The following is a 22726-nucleotide window of genomic DNA, read 5'->3' as shown; positions in this document are numbered from 1 at the left end:
ATGATCTGATTGTTAAACACTCTAACAAATTGGTGTTTAAAGGCTAAGGACCTCAGTTCACTAAGTCTTCTGGCGGATATTATAGCTACCAGAAAAAAGACTTTAATGTCAGCATTTTAATGTTAATTCATTCTGGAGGCTCAAATGGCAGATCTTTTAGCACCTCGGGCACATGAAGCAGATGCCAAGAAGGAAGAACAGACACCACAGGAAGACATATCTTATTAAACCCCCAAAAAAAACGCTGAACAAACCGAGCGGTTCCCCGTGAGCTTCTGCAGGCCCAGATAGCTACCCATTGAGTCTTCTTGTGTGTGTACATTTTAATTCCTAAGTGAAACCCACCTTCAAGCAATGACAGGATGTGGGCTAAATCCACCTTCAGGGAGTTAAAGTGTTTTGAACTGTTGCCTATCCTGGGACTCTAGCCCAGGTCTACAAGGTATGGCATCCCTCCCACGTGTGCCTGGACTGAGTTCAGTGCTTGAGCAGGGGAGTCCAGGTTATTGTAGCCCACAAAACCCTATGATCATACCTGCTGGTGTGGTGCCCGTGCTTTCTGGGTTACTAACAATCCTGTAAAGGGTTCAGGGATGCAGTGAAATCTAATTTTGCTCTGTTGAATAGCACGCTCAACACTTCACTAAGAAAAGATACTATATATGTTTAGAAATATTTTATTTCAATAGTCTCATCCTGTTGCTTACTACATGAGTAAGAACCACACAGAATATGATTAAAACAGCAATTAAGAATATTGCTAGCAGCAAGAATAAAATAACCAGTTAGAATGTTCCTAACAGCCTACCAACCTAAACCTCATTCTATGTGCTACACTATGAAAGCATGGAGTAGATCACTTGCTTCTACAATTTCTTGGGAGCCACCACACTGCATACTTGTTTGCTGCGGATGTGGTTATCGGACTTCAGTTGGAAGAGAGTGTTCCCTTGGAAGGGAAACACGATCAGCTGGGCTCAGCTACTCCCTTCTCGACTCTTGGCATAAGAGTGGATGCTGCAAAAGTCTGGCAGGACCTCTTGTAATAGCCTGGAGCGACGGCCTCTCAAATTGCGTTGTCAATTCATGCACTTTATATAGGGTTAACCACTGACTTTTAGCGCATATTGAGAGACCTAAAAAAAAGACATGGGGTGCAACAAAAGGTGAAAAATCATGGGTCACTACGCAGAAAAGGCAGATTTCCTACATATTCAAAGTTTTCAAAGGGCTTACATTTGGCTGGCCCTGGTTTCAGGCCAGTGGCCTCAATGCAGCTAAAATACTAGCCGCTTCCGCCAGTAGTTTATCTAGATTATGAGTAAAACAGTGCAACAGCCCAGGTAGAGGTTTGCCAGAAAGAAGATTCTACTGGTTGCTGTTTTCTGCCAGTCAAGGAGTTTGGGTCCCAATTCTGGAGAAACACTGTTTCTACTCCTTACTGTGGAGGAAGAGAAAAACACACCTGCCTGATGAAAAAAGAAGAGTAGGCTTGTGGCCAGGACTGGGGACAGCAAGGACCACCTTACTAAAGCCTGGGTAGAGTTTGTCTCAGTGGGGGTCCTAGCTGGTTAGAATCCAAAAAGGAAGTGTTTGTGTAGCCAGAAGTCAGAGTAGAGCAAACTTCTTGATCGAGAATGCATTGTCCCCTTGTCACCTGGTACCATCCCTGATATCAGGCAGCCTATGTGTACTTGTTGTAAACGTTGTTACTCCTCACCATAGATTTTTGAGAGGTGTTCTGGTGGTTGTAACTGGTTATTCCGATTCTATTGCCATTTATACAGTCTCTAGCCTTTGCAGGATCATTATTTGTGGCAGATGAAGTCCTCATGGACGTGGGACATAGGCAGTTCTTGTAAATCTGAGATGTCTACAGGTATTTCCTGATTAGTGCCAGGAAAAATCCGGGTACATTGTGCCCTTCATGTCTATAGTTGCTGCACTCTATATTCCTGTTCCTCATTCCAGTGGTTGAGTGTGTGTGTCTGTTTTGGGCCTCTGGTCCCAAAGATTTTCACACCAACAGAAAATGTTCATTGAATCTGTTTTGCTCTGAAGATTTAAACCACAAGGGATGTACTTTTGGTGCTACTCCGTTTCAGCACCAGTGGTTCCCCTACATTAATATGAGGACAGTAAGCCCCTAAACTGATCTCCAGCTGAACTGTGTCTCCAAGAGGGTACTAGCTACTGGACACAATTTTGGGCCTAAAGTCATTTGTTTGGCTTGCTGAAGATGTTCCGCCTTTCCCTTGTATGCTTCTGCACAGCCCCACGTGTTTTTCCCCACTGAGCTCATCCATTTCATATTTACTTTCTAAGGGCCTAATTTATAATTGGGTGGGCAACCTTTCACTCTGCCAGGGGGACGGAGTAAATTACTCTGCCCCCATAGTGGAGGGACTGTTTGCTAAATGTATAAATACCTGCCAAGCAGGCGGTCATTTATAATGCATTGGCGGGATCCGCAGTCACGGCGGTTCCTGTCAATGCATGTCGCTGTGGCTCAGCCCTGCACCAAACAGTTTTCTTTTTTCATTTTCAAAAAGAAAATCATGAAAGTGGATTTTCTTTTAGAAAAACAAATAAGTAAGGCTCCCCTCACCATGGGAGTCACTCCCATGGCGAGGGGGGCATTATTTGCAGTGTACTGTCACTCACTGCCAGGGTCTGCCTGGTGGTGATGAACAGTAAAACAAATGGCTAGATGTCCACCCATCTTGATAGGGTGGGCAGACATATAGCTAGTTCTCCAACACCCTTACTCCATCAGACAGTCAGAGAGGTTTGCCTATGGCGGTGATGGAATAGTCACTGCCACAGCCAAACCACTGGGTTGCATTTTGGAAGACCCAAGGCTGCATTTAGTTTTTGCAGTTCTATATAGCGTGAACTCAACCCAAATGTATTGGAGCGCCTTACATAAGCAACTGTTACATTATACAAGAACGCATTCATTTTTTAATGAGTTCTTTATAATCACAAGAAAATTCATAGATTTGCCCGGAATCACAGGATGTTGAGCTGACACTGAGTCGCGAACCTGGTTGCCCAGTTCAAAAGTCGGCAGCTCCGGTCGTTATACCACATTCTCTCCCACTGCATGGTGAAACATGAGGAGAGGAGGTAGAGGAATTCATCCCAGAAATATTTGTGTACTGCTGCATTCCTGTGAGCTGGACGGGACACAATGGCAAAGGGAGAGCCAGGCTCTCCTGGTACACTTCAAAAGGTGCTTTTTGATTCAGAGAGAGGTCACAAGGAACTGGTCTGGGCACATCCCACGAAGGAGATTGGGCTGAAAAGAGAATCATAATGAATAGGGCTCTGGCCCTGAGCTAACCTTTTTATGCACATATCACTGTGGCTGGCATCCATCTGTGAATTCTAGTCACTCCCGTGGCCAGCTTTGGAGTCATTCCTGCTGTGATAGACTGTTTTCTGGAGGAAAAGGGGGCAAAGGAACTGGGACCCCAACATAAACTTCAAAGACTCACACTCTAAATCACAGTTGGTGTCTCAAAATGGCATATAAGAAGGGGAGCTTGAAACTCCAAAAGTTGTCAACTGTCAAGCAGGCAGTCTGGAGTGTGCGAGAAGAAGCTCTGCACGACTTCTGACTGTGACCAGGACTGAGCTCTAAGGCCTGCTAGTCTCCCAGCTCGGTGAGGGGACATCACAGAGGGAAGCCAAGACCACCTGCCCCGGAGCCTGGAGCACCGGCACCTGCATGCTTGTCAAGACTAGTGTGCCCTGTGAGGAAGAAGAGAGAGCTGGAGGGAGAGAAGTCCAGTGGGGAATCCTGTCAAGTGGAATCCCTAAGTGGGATGTGAGGAGATGACTGCTGCACCGATTGGGTCTTTGCTCATGTGCAGGTAAAAGTCGGCAACCCCGTATGCCAGGAGGGGCCACCGTGAATTGAGCTGTGATAGTCCCTGCGCCGACTGCGTCATCACCCATGTGCAGTGAAGGACTGGTGACCCAATATGCTAGGAGGGGCCAGTATGAAATAAGCTGTGATCATCGTTGTGCCAAATGGATCATCGGCCATGTCCAGTGAGGGACCGGTGACACCGAATGCCAGCAGGCGCCACCATGGGCATATTGCCATGCTGAGATGGCTGTATACCATTTACAGTAATGAGCCGGCGACCCTGTGTACAAGGAAGGGCCACCTTGAAGAAATCTGCTGTGGGTCTGAGCCCATATACAGAGGAGAGACCGGCCCTGGCAAACTGCTCAGCCGGCCCCCCTGGGGGGGCAGGGTGGGGGTGCGGCCCAGCTGTTTGCCAGGGCCGGTTTCGGCTGATTTTGTTACAGTTGCTGATATTGCGGGGCTTCCGGTAACAAAAACGGCCTCCCATGGGCCCAAAACCATCCCCCACGCTGGCAGCCCACCAGTGAAACGCCCGGTGCTCGCTACGGCCAGTCCGGCCCTGATAGAAACCTAATGGAGTGATCATAATATTTTATTAGTTGAAGGAGCCCTCCCGCTGGACAGGGATAAAAAAAACATCAACGCATGACGGCATTAGTAAACACACTAATGACGGCTTAAGGGTAGGGTGGCATCTTAAAGATCCTGCAACTGTGTTAAAGGGTTTACTGGAAAAGAACCTCTCGATTTTTTAGGCTGTGCAAATGAGGGGCCAGTGGATGAATTATTCCATTACCATCAACAATTGGGTGCCATTATTAGGAATTCGTTATTGAAACCCCTCCACCGTGTGTCTGAGCATCCTCGCTGGTTTGATGGGAACTGTTCAGCTGCTAACTGTCATCTGAGAAAGGTGTTAGCTGGGTCTCCAAGGGATACAGGGGCGATCCGGGAGGCTAGGAAGATTTATAAATTGATTATTAAAGAAAGGTAACATGTATTGTTTTATAAGGATAGGGAAACACTTGGATTCGCTGCTGTACATAATAACAGTAAGGTGTTTTGGGGAACAGTAAATAGATTTTCTCAGCGAGGTACCCCCTTGGATCCCAGTTCTAACAGTAACATTTCTGGACAGGATTGGGTCAAACACGTAACCAGCATATACTATTTAGAGAATGATAGAGTGTGTGAGGATGCGTTGCGTCAGTTTCTTGTTCCCCCCATCCTCTTGCAATTTACTGTCCAGGAAGTTGAAATGGTTATCCCAACAAGTGCCCGTGGTAAGGCGCCGGGCCTGATCGGATCCCCATGGACCTTCTTAAATGTAACCCTGATGTGCTGGGGACCCCTGCTGACGAACCTATTTAATAATTCCCTATGTAATAAGATACCAGAGCCCTGGTCCATTTCTACTACGATAGTGCCAATTTTTTAAAAAAGGTGAGAGGGGGTCCCCTAAATGTTACAGGCCAATTTCTTTGGTGGACAGCTCAGTTAAGATTTTGGGAGGGTCATTTTCAATCGCTTGCAGTCATGGGCTACGGACAAAATATTGTCTGTGTGCCAAAATGGTTTCTGGCCTGGGCTCGGTACAGTGGAGCTGTGTCTGAACTTACATCTGATTGTGAGCAAGTACATTGTCGACAGGCGCTGCTCACTGTACCTGACCTTCATGGACTTGTCAACCGCCTTTGACTGTGTTAATAGAAATAAGCTGTGGTTGATGTTATTAAAATTAGGGGTCGATATTGCTTTGGTTAATTTCTTGCATGTTCTGCATTAACATTTGAGTGCCAGGATCCGGTACGCCCATGCAGGCGAACTTTCTGATGATCTCCTTTTAGCCAGCGGGGTATGTTCAGGGTGTATGTTGGCACCCCTGCTTTTTATTCTGTATATTAATGAGTTAAACGTCTGTCTATCTAATTTGACTAAGGATGTACCGAAAATTGCCAACTCAGCTGTCCCAGCTTTATTATATGCAATTGATGACGTGTTGTTGGCTAGAACTCCTCGTGCACTGTGTAGTCTGGTGGAATCCTTTGTATCCTTTAGGAGTGCATTAGATATGAAAACAAATTATGGGAAGTCACATATTATGGCTTGTGGCCCTGGAAAGAAAGCTTTGTCAGTATTAAGCCTCGGCGGAAAACAACTTAATGCAGTTGGACATTTCCACTATTTGGGCCTGGCATTCGATGCAAGCAATTCTTGGCAAATACAAGTAAACACAGCTCAGCGGAAACTTGGGAGGGCAGCAGGATCCCTTTTAAATTTAGCTAAGAGGGATGGCAGGTTCACAATTTCTCCCTTCCTTCAAGTGTATAAAATGCAATGTGTTCCTATGGCCACTTATGGAGCAGGGGTTTATGGATTTCATAATGTTGCCCCAAATACAGCTAGAAGAAAATAGAATCAGTAGGAGACTGCTGAACCTCCCGCCCTCAAGCACAAATTTTATTTTGCACTCCGAGCTGAATTTGGGGTATATTTCGATGGTATTAAATTGGACCTCTTTTGCTTTGGGTGAGCGGGTAGAACAGAATGGAGGCAAGCTTTAATAGAGCAATCATGGAGTGCTGCGGAGCCTGCACATAGGGCTCTCCATACCCTGTCTGGGTTATGTTCATAAATCCCTGGCTGGCATCGGTCTCCCAGATCTGTTAAGCTCCCACTGGCTCGGTTACAAACATTGATAAAAGGGTGGTCAAGCAGAGATTTGTTGAACGTACTTCCTGACTGAGGATTCAGGAGGCGAAGGGCAAACACACTATTCGCCATTATTAAGGGCAAACACAATATTCTCCACATTTGCGACTGATGATCCTGGCGTGCATCTTACATTAGAGTTAACTCGTTGGGAGAGGTCTCTTCTTTTTCGATTTAGGTCAGGGATAGTTTGGCGCTTCGCATGTTTTTATGATGTAGCTAATGTGTGGGGTAAAGGATTGTCCCCCTGCGATGGCAGGGCGAATCAATCTTTGTTACATTTTATGTTTTTTTGTGGTTTTAATTACAAGTTATTTTAGCTGTGTCTCAAAACTTTACTGAAAAAGCTAGCTTTTCAGAACTGTAGGGCGGCCTTATCTTATCTCCAAATGTTACATTACGCTGATTTTTGCTTTAATGTATGTTGTGTTCTTAAGATGGCTATTCGTAATAGAAAAACTATGGAGGGGAGACAATAGGTAGTTCAGCTGCCCCGGGGTTAGATGTGTTTTTTACTGATTTTAGCTAAATTGAATGAATTGAGAAAGGATTTTATGATAGTGTGCTTGTAGTCCAATATTTTATAGTTTTGTCTTTTATCTTGTGCTTTTATGATCTTTTTAAGATCGAATAAAGATTGTTTGATGATGATGAGCGGCTTGGTAAGTATCACACCAAGGACACCAGCAGGACTTACATCATAAGCAGACTGACTCACACTTAGAGGACTCTTATTCTCTCGTGGGTGCTCACAAAACCAGATGACTTATACCGATGAGACCCTATGAATAACCTCTGGTCGAACCGTCAACAATAAATCTCTTGGTTTGTAATGACTAGTACATGTAAGGAACACCTATGAAATGTTGACAGGCCTTTATATAGATTGTTATATAAACCAGATATGGTGCACAGTGTAGTTTTTATCTATAAATAAGTTACTTTTTCAACCTTTGTTCAAGCACTATGTTGTCTGCACCATTATCACAAAGAGTTTTTTGTCAAGTTTCTACTTAAAGAAGATAAAAATCCGATTGGCCTCACTCTGCTAGTCCTACCAGCGTGTTACCCCAAAGAATTGTGGTCCATGAAGTAGCGTCGGCGGGTACGCCTATGCCAAAAGTTTAAAATGAAAATAAGTGTCACGTTAGCCATCCCTGGACACGTGTTTCGAGGTAGTTGCCTCTCGTCAGCAGGGAGTAGGTATGTGTGTAGGGTTGCTGCGTAGGCTGCCAAAAAATATTCTCAGGTAAAGTACCACTCACGGCGCGCGACACTCATTTTCATTTCAATCGGATTTTTGTTTATATTCAGGCTCCCTTGAGCCGGTGGGGCTGACGAGCCCATGGCAGAGACGTTTTAATGCAAGGGCAAAGTGGGCTCTGGCCCAGGGCCCCAGCCTTTCAGGGGGCCCCCTGACAGTCAGCTCCGTTCTCCAGTGTTTTGCCCTAATGACCTTGAATATTTCTTAAACAGATTGTTTTAAATACTGTTTTCCTTTCATTTATTTTTTATGTACCTGATGTGTGAGTCTAGTACAGCCATTTTGCAGAGAAATGTTGTGTTTATGTTTCATGCAATATACATAAAAAAAGTTTCTTTTAGATCAAAACAAGGCCTAACATATAAGAAATAAGAGGGCATTACAGAGATTATTTGCAGTAATATTGGTGAGCTGCTGCTGTGTTACAATATTGAAAACACACATACCTATCCCTGAATATTAGATGTAAACACATTTAGGGCTTTATTTATGAGAAGTGATGCATCGCTGTTTGAAAACAGGGATGCGTCACTTCTTAGTGCGCCCTCCTTGCGACATGATGGATGCGTCATATTTACTGTATGATGCATCATGTCGCAAGGAGTTACAGATACGTCAGTATTTCTGACGTATCTGTAGGTGCAAAAGTGATGCATTGCTGGGGTGGGTCTGAAAACAGACGCAACTCCAGCAATGTGTCCTTTCACATGGGGCTGAGACAGGTGTAAGATATTGACGCAATAGCGTCCTAGAAGTGGTGCACTGAGCTCTCATAGATTTCAATGCACCAGTTCTATGAGGCTTTTTGAAGAGGAACACCCACCCTGCATACAATATACCTGGCGCTGGTATAATGTGGTGCAGGGGTTTACAAAGTGATGCATCGGCCTAGATGCGTCACTTTGTAAATAGGGCTCAACATGGCACATTTTTTACGCTGCCAGTGCGTCACAAAAAGTGACACACCGGCGGCATAAAAGTAAAGCAAAGCCTCATAAATAAGGCACTTAGAATTTGGACGAGTGTTCCTTTGCACTGTCAGGGACCTAATGAAATGAAATAGTATATTTAATAAAGCATGCAGCTACTCAGACTAGAGTATCCTGGCGAGTGACAGCAGGAGGAAACCGTGCATAAAAGACCCATCAGTTATTAAAAAGCCAGGTTTTTAAATTCTTCCTGAAAGAGAGTAGGTCTGTGGTTAGTCTCAGAAACTCAGGGAGTCTAGTCCACAATTTCGCACCTAGAAAGCCGAGGGATCTGCCTCCAGTGCGGGCACGGCATATTTTAGGCATTTTGGCCATGTTGGCATTGGAAGATCTTAGGGGTCTAGATGTTGTGTAGCGATTAACGCGCTTATTTAGGTAGCCGGCTCCTAAGCCGTGGAAAGCTTTAAAGAAGATGGTCATCGCTTTGAAGTCGATCCGTTCTTGTATGGAGGGCCAGTTTAGAGACTAAAGAATAGAGGTCATACTAGATCTGTGTTTAGGTTTCAGGATGGCTTTGGCTGCCGCATTTTGTACCACTTGTAGGTGCTGTGTAAGGGATTTGGGAAGACCGAGGTACAAGCTGTTGAGATAGTCAAGCTTGGATGTCATCAGGGCTTGCACCACAATCGTTCTGCTCCCAAGCGGTAACAGTGGCAGGATTTTTTTTTAGTATCCGGAGTATGCCTAAGCAAGCGCCAGTAAGATTTTGGATTTGAAAGTGCATGGAGAGTGTCTTGTCTATGACAATTCCTACGTTTTTTACTTTCTCCTTTTCCACGGGTGGGGGCGGCAGATCTTTTGGCCACCAAGAGCTCCAGTCAGGCGTTTCTGGATTACCAAAGAAAACAACTTCAGTTTTGTCAGGATTGCACTTCAGCTGATTGATCTTAAGCCAGTTAAAAATCTTTGTGAGGAAAGACCTAATCATTGCCCCGTCGAAGTCGGTTCCTTTTTCACATGTAAAAATCAGCTGAGTGTCATCAGCATAGGAAACTATTTTGGCGCCCTCTTCCTCTACCAGAAATGCAAGGGGGATAGATACATATGTAAAGGGTAGGACTGAGAATGGAGCCCTGAGGGACACCTACATTCATGGCCAGAAATGGGGATGAGAAAGGGGGAAGCCAGATGTCCTGAAATCTATTTGCCAAGAAGGATGACATCCACATTAAGGCGGTCCCCCAGCCCCTCCCGCCCGGCCGATGTTAGCAAGTCTTTCCAGCAGCCTCTAATGTGGAACCGTACCGAAGGCCGCCAACAAATCGAGCGGTTTCAGAACAACCATGCCTCCCTGGTCCAGCTTACCCTTGAGAAATTCAGTCACTTCCAGCAGAGCGTACTCTGTACTGTAGTTAGCCGTAAAACCGGATTAGGACTCATGAATGAGCTTCCCAACTTCACTGTGTTTTTGGAGGACCTTGTTTACATGCTTCTCTGATACTTTGGAGAGGGTCGGAAGAAGGGAGATTGGCCCTTAGGTGACAGGGTCTGTCGGTTTGGCGTTAGCCTTTTCTATCAGTGGAAGAATCTTAGCATGCTTCCATAATTTCGGCATGTTGCCTGAGGAGAGGGAAACATTAATGAGCTGGTTTACCATGGGGTTTATGGTGGGAGCTAATAGGTTCAGGATATTTGCTGGATATGGGTCAGTAGGAGAGCCAGACTTAATGCTTTGGAGAAGGGTCAGTGACTCTTCAAGCTGAAACTCAGGGGAAGCTAGTAAAGATGGAGGATCCAAGAGGTGAAATTTGCTAGAAGAACTAAGGTAGAAGGTCAGTTCTTCCTCTGGGATGTTAGTGAAGGTTTGTTGGATCACAGAGATCTTTTTGTGGAAGAATTGAGCTATTTGATTATACCATTCTTCCGTGCATGGCCCTTCCTTTGTGCTGGCTTTCGGGGTGGTAATGGTAAAGGATTTAACTTTGCTAAAGATTTCCTTACTCTTATTTTGGGCATTTTCTATCTTGGTTTAAAAGAGAATGTAATGATCTTTTAAGGTGTCTTTATACACCTTCTTGTCCTCAGGTAGATAGGATTTACACAATTTCCGTTCCATTTTTCTACAATTTGTTTTGCTAGATCTGAGGGAATCGTTTAACCATGTAGCTGTTGGGGCCGACCTCTTTGAGGAGCGGGAAACAACCGGTACCTCTGCACCAATGTTGGTTCAGAGCCATGACTCTATTGATAGGGCGTCCACGTCGGGGCAGCCAGACAGCTCCGTTGAGGAACAACCAAGGGCATCTGCTAACATCGGGATGGATATTTTATGGAACTTTCTGTAATTAGGGACCCTCTGCCCTGCGTTAGCCTGAGGGGCTGTGGCAGAGTTGGGAATGAAACATTTTAATATGAGGTCGTCAGACCAGGTAATGATAAGAGGTAGGCTTACAGATATGTCAAAGTTGTGAAAGATTTGGTCTCGGGTATGGCCCTTCTCATGGGTGGCTGAAGAAATAGATGGAAACATGTTGCAGGCCTGCAGCGTCTCCAACAAGGAAATTGTTTGAGGGTCTTTTCCATTGTCCATATGTATATTGAAATCTCCCAGAAAGGCAGTTGTTGTATTTTAAGGCCAGGGAGGTGGTGGCTGTATTAAGCGTAGTAATACATTTTCCAAGTGCCCCTGGAGGTCTGTAAATCAGAAAAACAGCTATGCTATGATGGGGACTAAGGTACAGCAGAAGCCTAAGGACTCTGCCCCCTCGATGTTTTCCATCGGGATGGGAAGCAGTCTAGTTTTTTATTGTAAATTATGGCGACACCGCCCCCCTTACCACTCGGTCGGTCCCTCCTAAGGATTTTATAACCCGTAGGGATGGCCGAGGTGATAGTAGGGTTGGAGGCTTCAGACAGCCAGGTCTTAGTGAGAAGTAAAAGATCAGGCTGTTCGTCTAAAAGTAGGTGACATGTGTGGTTCATGCTTTTGCATAGAGCGACAATTCAAAAGGGTGGCCTTTAAGTCCTCTGTTTTCTGGGCTGGACGAGAGACCAGTTGCACTTACTGCATCGAAAGTCTACCTCCAGGCTCGGATCAGCCGCTGTACACTAACGTAATGGTAGCCGCCTAAGGCTAGGCAGTTTTTCCCTATTGTAATAAAGTGGAAGAAACTCACCGGAGGAGAACTGGGTAGCATAGCCGGTGCCAGACGCCTCCGGGATGCTGCCGGGCACAGCCGGGCCTGCCTTTGGGACGCCAGCAGCGTGCCCGCTGCACGTATCCGTTTGCATCGGTAATATATAGGCTAATGCCTATGATGCAAACTGGATCGCTAACGCACCTGAGGAAGCAGAAACTGCGTGGGTGGAAGTGAGGAGCCTGATAGTAACCCCAGCCCTCCACACAATCGGCGTATCAGCCGCGGTGGACCTGGACTGGAGGAAAAGCGAGATGCGAATCGGAGCAGCTAAGGAAGTATAGGCAAGCAGAATCAAGTAAAGTGCAAGTGCGCGTAGGTAGGAGAAATTGTTGAAAAGCACAGAGTAATTCAGCCACACATATACAATTTTAAAAGTTTTTAAAACCTAGTAGCGGGGCAGAAAACACTAAATCCTACTGCTGCCAGCTGCACGCGCCTGTTTACATCAGGAATATATAGGTTAATGCCTATGATGCAAACTGGATCGCTAACGCAGCTGAGGAAGCTGAAACTGCGTGGGAAACAGGGGCTCAAATTGGATCATAAATTCAAAGCCGTTCTGAACAGGGGCGCCCAAAATATGTTTGGCCCAGGGCCCCCAGAATCCTTAAGATGTCCCTGGCCCATGGCTGCGCACCTGGCAGGTAGGTAAGGAGATTCCCTCATTTGCATGGGGCCACGCCCCTCATGCAAATGAAGAAGCGACCTCTTGAGATAACAATGACACTACCAGCGCTCTCTGTGTTGTAGAAGGGGCCACACAAATATCTACGGCCCCTTCTGTAATACCAAAGTTCCCCCATGGGTGCACAATGTGGGCACACATGCCAGTTGCGCCCCGGGGCACTTTCCATAAAATGGCTAAAGTGAAGATGTATTTGAAGATTTGGAAAGAAATTGTAAAACTAACCTGTTCTTTTATAGATAGCAGCTGAAGAGTCTTCCTGACTGAGGACACATCACTCATTCTCCAAGGACCACAGATCAGTCTAACAGCATTTTGAACCACCTGGAGCTTATGGAAAAGGGAAATGGGGCATTTCTGTGCATGTCACAAGATAAGAGTTATCAGGAGCTCCCACCAAAAGAGCGTTGTGCTGCTGAAAGACACGTGGTTCTGACAAAGGTCTGAGAATACTTCAGCAAGAATAGTTAGAAGACAATGGGCTGACGATGGACAGCATCATCATGTCAGAGTCGAAAATGAAGGCTAGATTTGAGTTGCGAGCCAGTGGCATCAGGGCAGGCAGCTAAATGTTGCACTGGGCAGATGTATTTTTGGGTCAATTATACTCATCTTATTTTGGCATTGTGCTGTAGCTATCCAGCAGCACCTATTCCTTTAGCTCTAAATTACATGACGACAGCGGTAGATAGTCAAAATGTGCATTGTGTACTCCAATGCAGATCCGAGGGGCATCGGCATATGACTCACACCGTGGGACAGACTTTGACGAAAGAGAATAAGGGGCTAAGGAGGCGTTCAATAATGCACTAATAAGGTGGACAGGATAGCTGTCATGGTTGTGAGAGCAACGCATCTGCCGAACTCTAACTCAGGCCCTAAGTGTTGCATTGCCAACAAAACTCCCTGTTATTTGCTCCCTAAGGTGTGTATACGTTGGAGCGCGGGGTTGCATGTTGGTTGGTTCCAGAAAGCTGTGGGACTTTTTTGTGATGACTCATCATGCCTGACATTTGTAGATGTAGAGACCTATATTTTCAAGATGTAGCGCTGATTAGACATGCACAGAGATTTGGGGGCTCTTTTTCGGCTAAGAACTCAGTGGGGTGTCATACCCCCGGGGCCATTTAAGAGGCAGTACATTTATTTGAGGCCAAATAATTCATATACACTCAGTTCATCGGTGAGACAACTTGATTTGTTCCAAAAATGATTTAATTCAACGCATCAAATGTGTTCCATAAAGTTCTCAACGCTTTATTTTGAGGTGAAGAGACCAAAATTGTATTTCTTTGAATACAATGAGAAACTCTAACTTGACCAACATGTAAATGAAATATATGACCTAAAAGTCCTTTTGTCTTTTTACTGATTTGTCGTATGTAGGCACCCGAATACCTGGGATGCCAACACACACACACACGCACTCAGAGCTCCTGAAAGAGGAGGCTGGGATGAGGAAGTCGAGGGCGGGGACTCCGAGGAGGGAGGGGGGCGGGGCCTGGAGTCGCCGGTGGAAGGGTTCGCCAGAGAGAGAGAGAGAGAGAGAGAATCCCTGAAGAACAACAGAGTAGCGCCGGGGGTGAGGGACGGGAGGGAGCTGCGGCGGCCAGAGCTGCCTGGCATGGGACGGTGACCCCCAGCATGGAGCAGAAGGCGGGCGCCGAGCAGGATGACTGCGTGGACTCCGGAGCAGAGACAGGGGGGTAGGTACTCCCAGGGGGCAGCGGTGCCAGGCAGCGCGGGGAGGGGGCAGGCATTGTTTCCACTCTCAAACCTGTAGGGCGCTCCCCGCCTCCATCAGTCCAGGCAGGGGGTCACAGGGGACGTGAGTGGGCGTGATCTAAGTATGATGCACACTGTGCAGCCGCGGGCATCCCTGGTAACCAGGTCCCGTTCACCGGGACTCGCCCTGGGCGATAGCTGAGCTGGTCGCTCTGTCAGCCTCTGGGGGGAATGCTGGGGGCACGTGCTCCTGTCACAGCCGCAGGGAAGGGGCTTCCACCCTCGCCTCGCGCCGTCCCGAGCTCCACCGACAGCAACAGGCTGCCAAAGTTTATCGGATTCCAGTTGTCTGCCTTTGTTATAACGGTGCCTGAGGAGAATAAATGGAGCCGAGCAGCATCCCTTGAACTTGCTGCATGTGGACCTGCGGACCTCCCTGCAGTGATTGTGCGTGGATTTTGAGGCGTGCGCCTCATTTGTAACTTATCCGTAGGGCCCTCAACTGCCGCCGATGCTCCGCGGAGGTTGCGGCTGCCCTTGCCCCAGCCTTCCCGGGGAGAGCTGGCTGCAGTCCCGCTGCCAGCGCACGGTACACATGGCAACGGTGCCTCAGACAGGAAGGGGGCCCTCCTCCTGGCCTAAAATATTTCTATTTATTCGCTTTCTAACTTTTCCCCAAAATATTCCCCTCTCTAACGCAGACTAATGGCCAGAATTAAAAACGTACTGTCTGGCACACATGTCTCCCGAGTTGTGTCCAGTGCCTTTCGGGGCTCTACATGTCTGTATTGACCGCACGTGTAGGTTTCAGCCTTTGAAGGGCGCTCTCTAGCAAACAGCACAACACTGGTGTTATAGTAGTAGCAACTTGTGTCATATCGTGCCTCAAATCGCGTTTTTTGTAAGCTGCTGCTCATCACGGGTGCCACTTTATCAGAATGTAGTGCTAGCACCGTCTACCGCAGTCCCCGCTCTATTCAGGGTGTGATTACAGTTCATAAGTCTTTAAATGCTCAACTTGACAGATGGCGCCTGGACACCCTACGCCAGAGTATTAGTGCACTCGACAAATTACACGTCATCATTAGTCAATTTACTGACCTAACAGGAAGGTTGAATCTGCCTCAGTGGTACTCGAACCTGTGACCTCTCAGATCACTACAGATATCAGCAGGGAGTGTTTTCCGACGAAGTCCTCTTGGCAGCTGATGTGTTATGCTGTTAGTAGTTGTACTGCACACATGTACACAGTGAGCGAGGTGCCTATCTGAAGAGAATGGTGTGTCCTGAATATTACTTATTATTGGTGCGTGTGGTCAGTGTGAAAGTAGCACGTGTTCTATTCCATCGGGGATCTGTAGTGTGAGGGTAAGGAGTTATGGAAGGACATTAGTGTTTATTTCATGTCACAGGGGTGGACGGCGCCCAGTGCTTGCCCCAGAAGGCTGTTCCCAGATTTGGCATTGATAGGTCGCGACCTAGCGTTGATGTTACGTTGTGCACGCGAGGGTGTGCCATGTTGTACTAAATGTTGGTAAGATGGTGCGGAGGGACCACTCCGAAGGAAGAGGTGGCGTGGATGCATCTCGCCAGAGTGTCCCGAGGATGTCCTTCCAAGAATTATGGAGGATATGACGTGTATATTTCTTCAGTTTGATTGGCATGCAGTGTGATGTATGCCAGAGTAGAATTAATTCCAAGCGGCCTCCAGTGGCTCTACAATCCCAATAAGTTTAATTTGATGTGCTTTTTCGGGGATACGCTTTGGAGAGCGTAGGGGTGATGGACTGTAATGGAAAAAATGACTACACTGTTCTTAAAAATGTCGACTAAGCTGATGATGTGGTACAGATCGTTACACGCATGTTAAGATGTATCTCTATTCAAAAATAATACTTGTTTGGAAAAAAAGATGTTGGTGTGATGGGCGGGAATGCTGTTGAGGTAGCAGCCTTTGCAGAGTTCCTCGTCGGCTCTCAGTGGTGGCGAGTCACAATGATGGGGTGAGACAAAGGGAGAGAATGTGATGCACGTCAGCCGATCTATATGATATTCCTAAACATTGGAACCAGAGCCAATCAGGGACTTCCTCACTCGCCCTTGAGACGCTGATGTCCCAGTGGGGCTCACACACATTTTGGTCAAGTGCATCTTTAAAAATGCTCCAGGCACTTCCAGACGCCTAATGTTGAGGCCATCTTGAATATTGTCTAAAATGGATGAAAAAAGCTGAGATGCTCACTAGCATCTAATTTGTGCCTGGGGAGATATTTCTGTGTGTACAGTGCGCCCAGAACTATGGGGCATATTATCAAGCCAGGCGATAAAATTATCGACGCAAAACGGCGATAATGGGCTTGACAATATGCTCTATGGAATTCCAATTCAAGCCCATGTTATATGTGAAGGACATCTAACCTGGGCTTCAATTGGAATTCCATAGAGCATATTATCAAGCCCATTATCACCGTTTTAGCTGCAGTTTTCTGCCGCTAAAGCGGCGATATTTTTATCGCCTGGCTTGATAATATGCCCCAAAGTGATTCTGCAGATGGAGCGTTTATGCATAATAATGATTTATCGCACTTACCACATAGTTCACCATCATCATCACCTGCATAATGTCCAGATTTCAACAAAAAAAATCAGGAAATCACGCAGTAATATTGTTTACGATTTAAACGGATCAAAGTTCAAAATAAAATGCTACATTTGGTGTTTGGTAGCGGCTGGCCCTTTGCCTCTGTTAACTAGTCCCCTTTCGATTGGCGATTGCTGCATTCAGACATCAAACTGGCTACAACTTTTACCCATGCAATCTTAATATGTATTAAAATGACAAAACTCCGAAATAATGCTGCCAGAGAAAGTGACACATTTTGCTGCATAATTTTCCTTTTCTTTCCACATAATTTAGTTAACACTGTCACATAGATTGGTCCTCCATTGCCTCATGATTCCAGTGACCCTGTGCATATAGTATAAAGACAGCTAATATAAATCTGAGCTGCTCATGGGTGTCTTGTACTTCGTGGCCGGCAACATCTGGGTAAATTGTATCTGTTGTGTCTAAGATGCAGTTATTTGAGTTCAACACATTCCATCTTAATAGGTTTTCACTCAATAAAATAATAAATAATAATTTTTGGTCAATAAATCTATGCAACGTGATCGATAACTAGTGTCAATCTTTCACTGCACACCTGTGTGCTAATCCATGTGATTTTAAATAGGCTAAAAAGAGTGGCTGTGAGGCTGGCGAAAAAATTTCAATAAACTATTTGAGGTCCCCTTCCGCTATTTGACATTAAAGGACAACTTTTATTCAACATTTTCAAAATATATTCATGCTTCCATTGTCGAGGTCAGATGTGCCCCACCAAACCATTTACAGAACGTAGACCCAACACATGCCCACCGGCGAGGCGAGAGGCCTGCTGAATTAATTTGCATTAGCAGTATGGCAGAGCCATTGGAACTATGCGGTTGTGCGGCGCTATTCGCATAATTGTATATTGGCCGTACTGGCCGCATAATCCATCTGCCGCATAATCTGCAGATTAAAAAAAAAAAATTGTTTCTATCTCAAATGGTCCAAAAGTTAGTAAAATAGCAGCAGCACGTTTTGCTGTGCAGTGGAAGGCCCTTTGGAAAAGCCGACTGGCCACTTTTTTGTACCTTATTACTGCATTTAGGTATTACACTGGTACTAATGAGGTGCACCTAATGCCCAGATAGTGTTAACAAGTTTAAAAATAACAAAATAATGAAATAATACCTTCACAAATTGTGCCGCATAATGCCGCATAATTTGTCTTTTCTTGCAGCATAATTTTTTCAAACCCTGCCACATAATTCCACTGGCCAGGCAGTAGGGAAAGTGTCCAGACACTGCCCCTGCGTGCTTTGCATCCCTTGGCGTTCAAACCGCACTCTCCAATCCAGCTTTCAGAAGGGTCAGAGGACTCGTGTAAGAAATTCCTTAAAACACATATTTTATTTTATGTTGTGCAGTTGGTTTTTGGAAAGCAACAAAATAAATTACTAATGACATCAGCAAAGCTGAGTGTACATTTGAGGGATACATGGGCTGGAAGGCTGGCGAACACCCACAGTAGTGTCATTAAACGGTTTTTGTTCACGTGCTGGTTATAGTCAAGGTGCGGGCATTACATATGTAGTAAGGGACGAAGAGAGAAACGCCAAGAGAAAGGTATTGGGAAGTTGAGATGGGTCTCTGTGGATAATGCACAAATATATTGCATAATTAGCAGTTATATAGATTATAGTCAGGGCCACTGGAATTATGTGATTTTTGCAGCTGCGGCATTTTCTGCATAATTAATTATGAATTTGCTGCAGGTGCCGCATTCTCCATCATCTGCTGCATAATCTGCTGGTGTTAACAAAAACAATTTTGTTTCTAGCTCTAATGGAGCAATAGTTACTTAAAACACTGCGACACATGTTGTAGCGCAGTACTGGTCACCTTTCTGTTGCTTTTTGCTGTATATGGGTGTTAAACTGGTACTAATGTTACTAAAGGGGTGAAAACTTTGCCCAGACAGTGTTAACCTGTAATAGAATGACGTAATAATGAAGCAATCCTATCTAAACAGTGCTGCATTATGCTGCATAATTTGACTTTTCATTGACTTTTCTTGACACATAATTTAGTTAGGACTGCTGCATAATTTGGTCCTCCCCTGCCATATAATTCCAGTGGCGCTGATTAGAGTAGAGTAGAAGATACAGTGGAAGGTCCAGTGCTGCAGACAGTCGCACCACCATGAAAAGTGTGGCGGTGAGGAACCTCCTAATATGCTGCCCTGCAAAGCATATTGCGGCCTCAGGACCGCTGCGCATCTGCCAGGGAACAGCAGTGGTCCCAGAGCGGCCCGACCGCCCTAGTCGTAAAAAGGCGGTCGGAAGACCGCCACCGTGAGTCTGATGGTCCGTGGACTGCCCAACTCATAACAAGGCCCAAAATCGTGTTCTAATCTTGGACATATTTTCTGTGCATTCAAAGACAGAGTTCAAATGTCATGCTCTGTCTTCCAGGGAGCTTGGTGTTTATTTTTATTTCTCTGACTTCAAAGGGAGAGAATTTATATGTCAATCCTGCTGAGTACCCATATAAGAGGAGAGGGTGTACAATTTTGTTTTCTAGTTCACAACCAAAACAAGGATTTGCAATGCAATAAGTCTCGCATTTGTTAAAGTTAGAGCTGTTGGCGTTAAAAATGACAATGTTTTTTACTTTTGCTTTTTTATACCAATGCCAATAGCGCTACGCAAATATAATAACTCAACTGCAAATGAAAAAACAAAGGTAAAAAACATTGCCATTTTCAACGCCAACAGGTCTAACTTTAACAAATGTTAGACCTTTTGCATTGCAATTGTTTGTTTTAAATACTGCTGGTGCTGTTTTTGTGTGGTTACAATCACAGACAGTCCATTAGTGTTGTGTTCTCAGGGCAGCACCTGTCTGGCACTGTTTACGCAACATTAAAAGGCTGTCAGAAAGAGCCCAGGCCCCTACAACGAGTGTCCACTGACACAGATTAACCACAGAGCACGCTATTGCCTCCCTTGGGCAGAGAGCGGTGTCACACATCAATGGTGGTGCTGGGGATGGGGTGGACGCAGGGGAAAGGTGGGCAGCATACAGGTGTCCTTCTGGTACTTTATCCTCTCAGCTCATGATAGGCCGAATACAAGGTACTAACAAGCCACCTTTACATCTTATAGCCCACCTCAAGAGCGCTAATGTCATCGGGCCTTGCCCCAGGAGGGGGTGAGGTGAATTCTGGGTTTGCAGACGTTTTTGAATCTCTGACACTGGGAGAGGATGATGCCAATGGTCAGGGAGCCGTGCACTGAAAACTCACACATATATCTCAAGTGGGGTTCATATTCTCAGGGAAGATGAGGGGTTCACTCTACCCAGGGAGGGTATGTGATGGGGCATGCCTGTGAGCTGAATGTGAGTGGCAGCGCAGAAGCTAGACAGGATAAAAAACCAGGTGGTCTACAAGACACAGACCTCAAAAGCTACTGCAGCCAATGCAGCCCTCATGGAAGGAGGCACAATCTTGTGTGGCTTTGCAAAGTACCCCACTCACACAGCATCCAGGCTCCTCTCATGCCACACATGCAGGGGGTAGTGAATCACCCCGGATGTGGGCCACTGAACGGAAGCCACCAAGAGGGTCAGTTCACACCTCTCTCAGCGGTGTAGGTACAACAGGCTGTGCCTCTCACTACAATTAGCTGCCACCCATGGCACATCCACAGCTGGGTGATGTGGCACCAGACACCTTCTGTTCTCTCCAAAGCTTTGATAAGAATATAAATAGCCAGGTTTAAGAAGTGCATGAGTAAACGGAAGATAGACTGTACGTCCAATTAGAGCTCACTCATTTCCTAATCCATTAGGTTGGAAAATGATTCACTCTTTATGGAAGGACAACTTACCAACAAGATGCAGCAGAAGGGGAAACTGTCCTCCAGCTAATCACAACAAACAGATGCCAAGGGCACATTCCTTGCTCAGGACTGGCACTCAGCATCTGCTGCAAATTTGCTTTGTTTTCTTTGTGTGGAATCACTTGCCTTTGAACTAAAAACTTTCTTCACTCAGAATATATTTATGCAACTTGGTAGATATAGGTAAATCAAATGGAATAAATGGTGCACAGGAGTAGGCAGACATTCCTACATTTCTCTGACTCTTTTACAGCTGTCCCCTGGATGTTCATCACTGGAATATTAACCACATTGGCATCAGTGGACTAGGAAGCATGCATGCAGTATTGCAACATACACCATGCACACGTCACTCTAATCCAGAACACATACTTGCATTTTAAAGCACACATTCACGTGGTTTTCTTATTGTTATATAATAGATGTTTATTGTTATTCACCTCATTGGTAATCACAGGGCTTTAAGTGGCCCGGGTCCTTCCGGTGCTCAGCACCGGCAGCTTTAAAAAGCAGGTGCTGAGACGGGTCCCCATTGGGCTCTCCATTTTTACCCTCACCCTCAGGGTGGAAAACACATCTAACCTCTGCAGCAGGACCATCCTTCACTGCCTCTGATGTAACTTCGAAGAGCCTTGTATAGTTCTTTCGCAGTCTCATCATGTCAGAACTGCAGCATTTTCAATATGTTATACAACGAAGCCTTGGTTGATGCATATTCATCTTATGCAATTAAGAATCATTGAGAAAGCCAATAGTCCTGGCTTGTAGTAGGCATAATATTACTTGTTGTATTGTATATCTGAATGCAATGACAGAAACTGCAAAATATCATTCAGGGGCACACTATGCCAAGCAAAGATTTTTTGCTTACCTGTTGTAAGCCACGCCCTTAATTACATCGACCACGCCCCTTTGAGAGATCCCCCAAGTTTTTTCAACCCACTTAAATCCCTGGGTAAATGTGAACCTCAGAAGAATGAAAGACTGCGTGAATCCACCAGGGCCTTGAAGTCAGAAATGGATCCCTGCAGTGGGTGCTTTTGAGTGATGAGACTTGTCTTGTACCACTTCAATACCTCCCTAGATGGGGGCTCCACAGGCACATTGTTTATGTGGCTAACACTGTAGACTACAGACTACTCCAAAGTTGGTGGGTGGGTGTTGTGACTGCATCAGTCGTCACATTATGTCTATACCCACGCATAAGTATAGCAGCGTGCTTGCTGTGGCCTGGTTTGAGCTCGGCTGAGCTTGGTTTGACAAGGTTTGTGGCTTCCACGTAGGCCTCCATGCACGCACTTTCAATACATTTACACACTAGCGTCTGATGCTAAACATCCCGTCTCTCACTCGCTTCTAATGCACACCACAGAGGAGTGGCAAAAACACGCTCCTCGTGGATGACATCAAAGCACTACTCATATAGGCCTCGCGACAGACAGGCAGTCTTCCACCAAAGTATACTCACATAATAGACTGTTACCTCCCCACAAATGCTCTTCGACGCCTCAATCTGAGAATGAAGCACTATATAAGTGTGACTAGAATGCACCGTAGTAGCGCCACTGAAACATAAAGCACAGACTATAATAAGAAGCAGGCACGCAGCAATGCACGCCACTGGAATTCAAACTAAACTGCGCGAATGGTATACAAACATTGCCGCGCGCCACCCTGTATAATAAACTGCAGCGTGGACCACTGGAATACAAACTGACCCGCGTGCTACATTGGCACTCCAATCTACCCGGCTCCACTCCAGTCTACCCCACTCCACTCCAACTTACCTAATCCACCCCACGCTACTCTTCCCCAATCTACCCTACTTCACTCCAATCT

At 45.8% G+C, this 22726-nt stretch overlaps 1 protein-coding gene across 2 annotated transcripts in view; it reads left to right on the top strand.

Annotated features, from left to right (window-relative positions):
- FAM124A (family with sequence similarity 124 member A) overlaps positions 1-22726 on the top strand; it is a 325693-nt gene that overhangs the window by 40874 nt on the left and 262093 nt on the right. The window contains exon 1 of one of the 2 annotated variants that reach the window (XM_085621799.1): positions 14210-14376. The exons of the other annotated variant lie outside the window; for it this stretch is intronic. Coding sequence (XP_085477925.1) covers positions 14315-14376 — 62 coding nt within the window. The 5' untranslated portion in view covers positions 14210-14314. Of the gene's footprint in view, positions 1-14209; positions 14377-22726 lie in introns of those variants that run through there. 2 annotated transcript variants of the gene reach the window in all.

This window comes from Triturus cristatus, chromosome 8, assembly GCF_964204655.1.
Source record: "Triturus cristatus chromosome 8, aTriCri1.1, whole genome shotgun sequence".
Lineage (NCBI taxonomy): Eukaryota > Metazoa > Chordata > Amphibia > Caudata > Salamandridae > Triturus > Triturus cristatus.
This window is presented reverse-complemented; position numbering and strand designations above follow the sequence as displayed.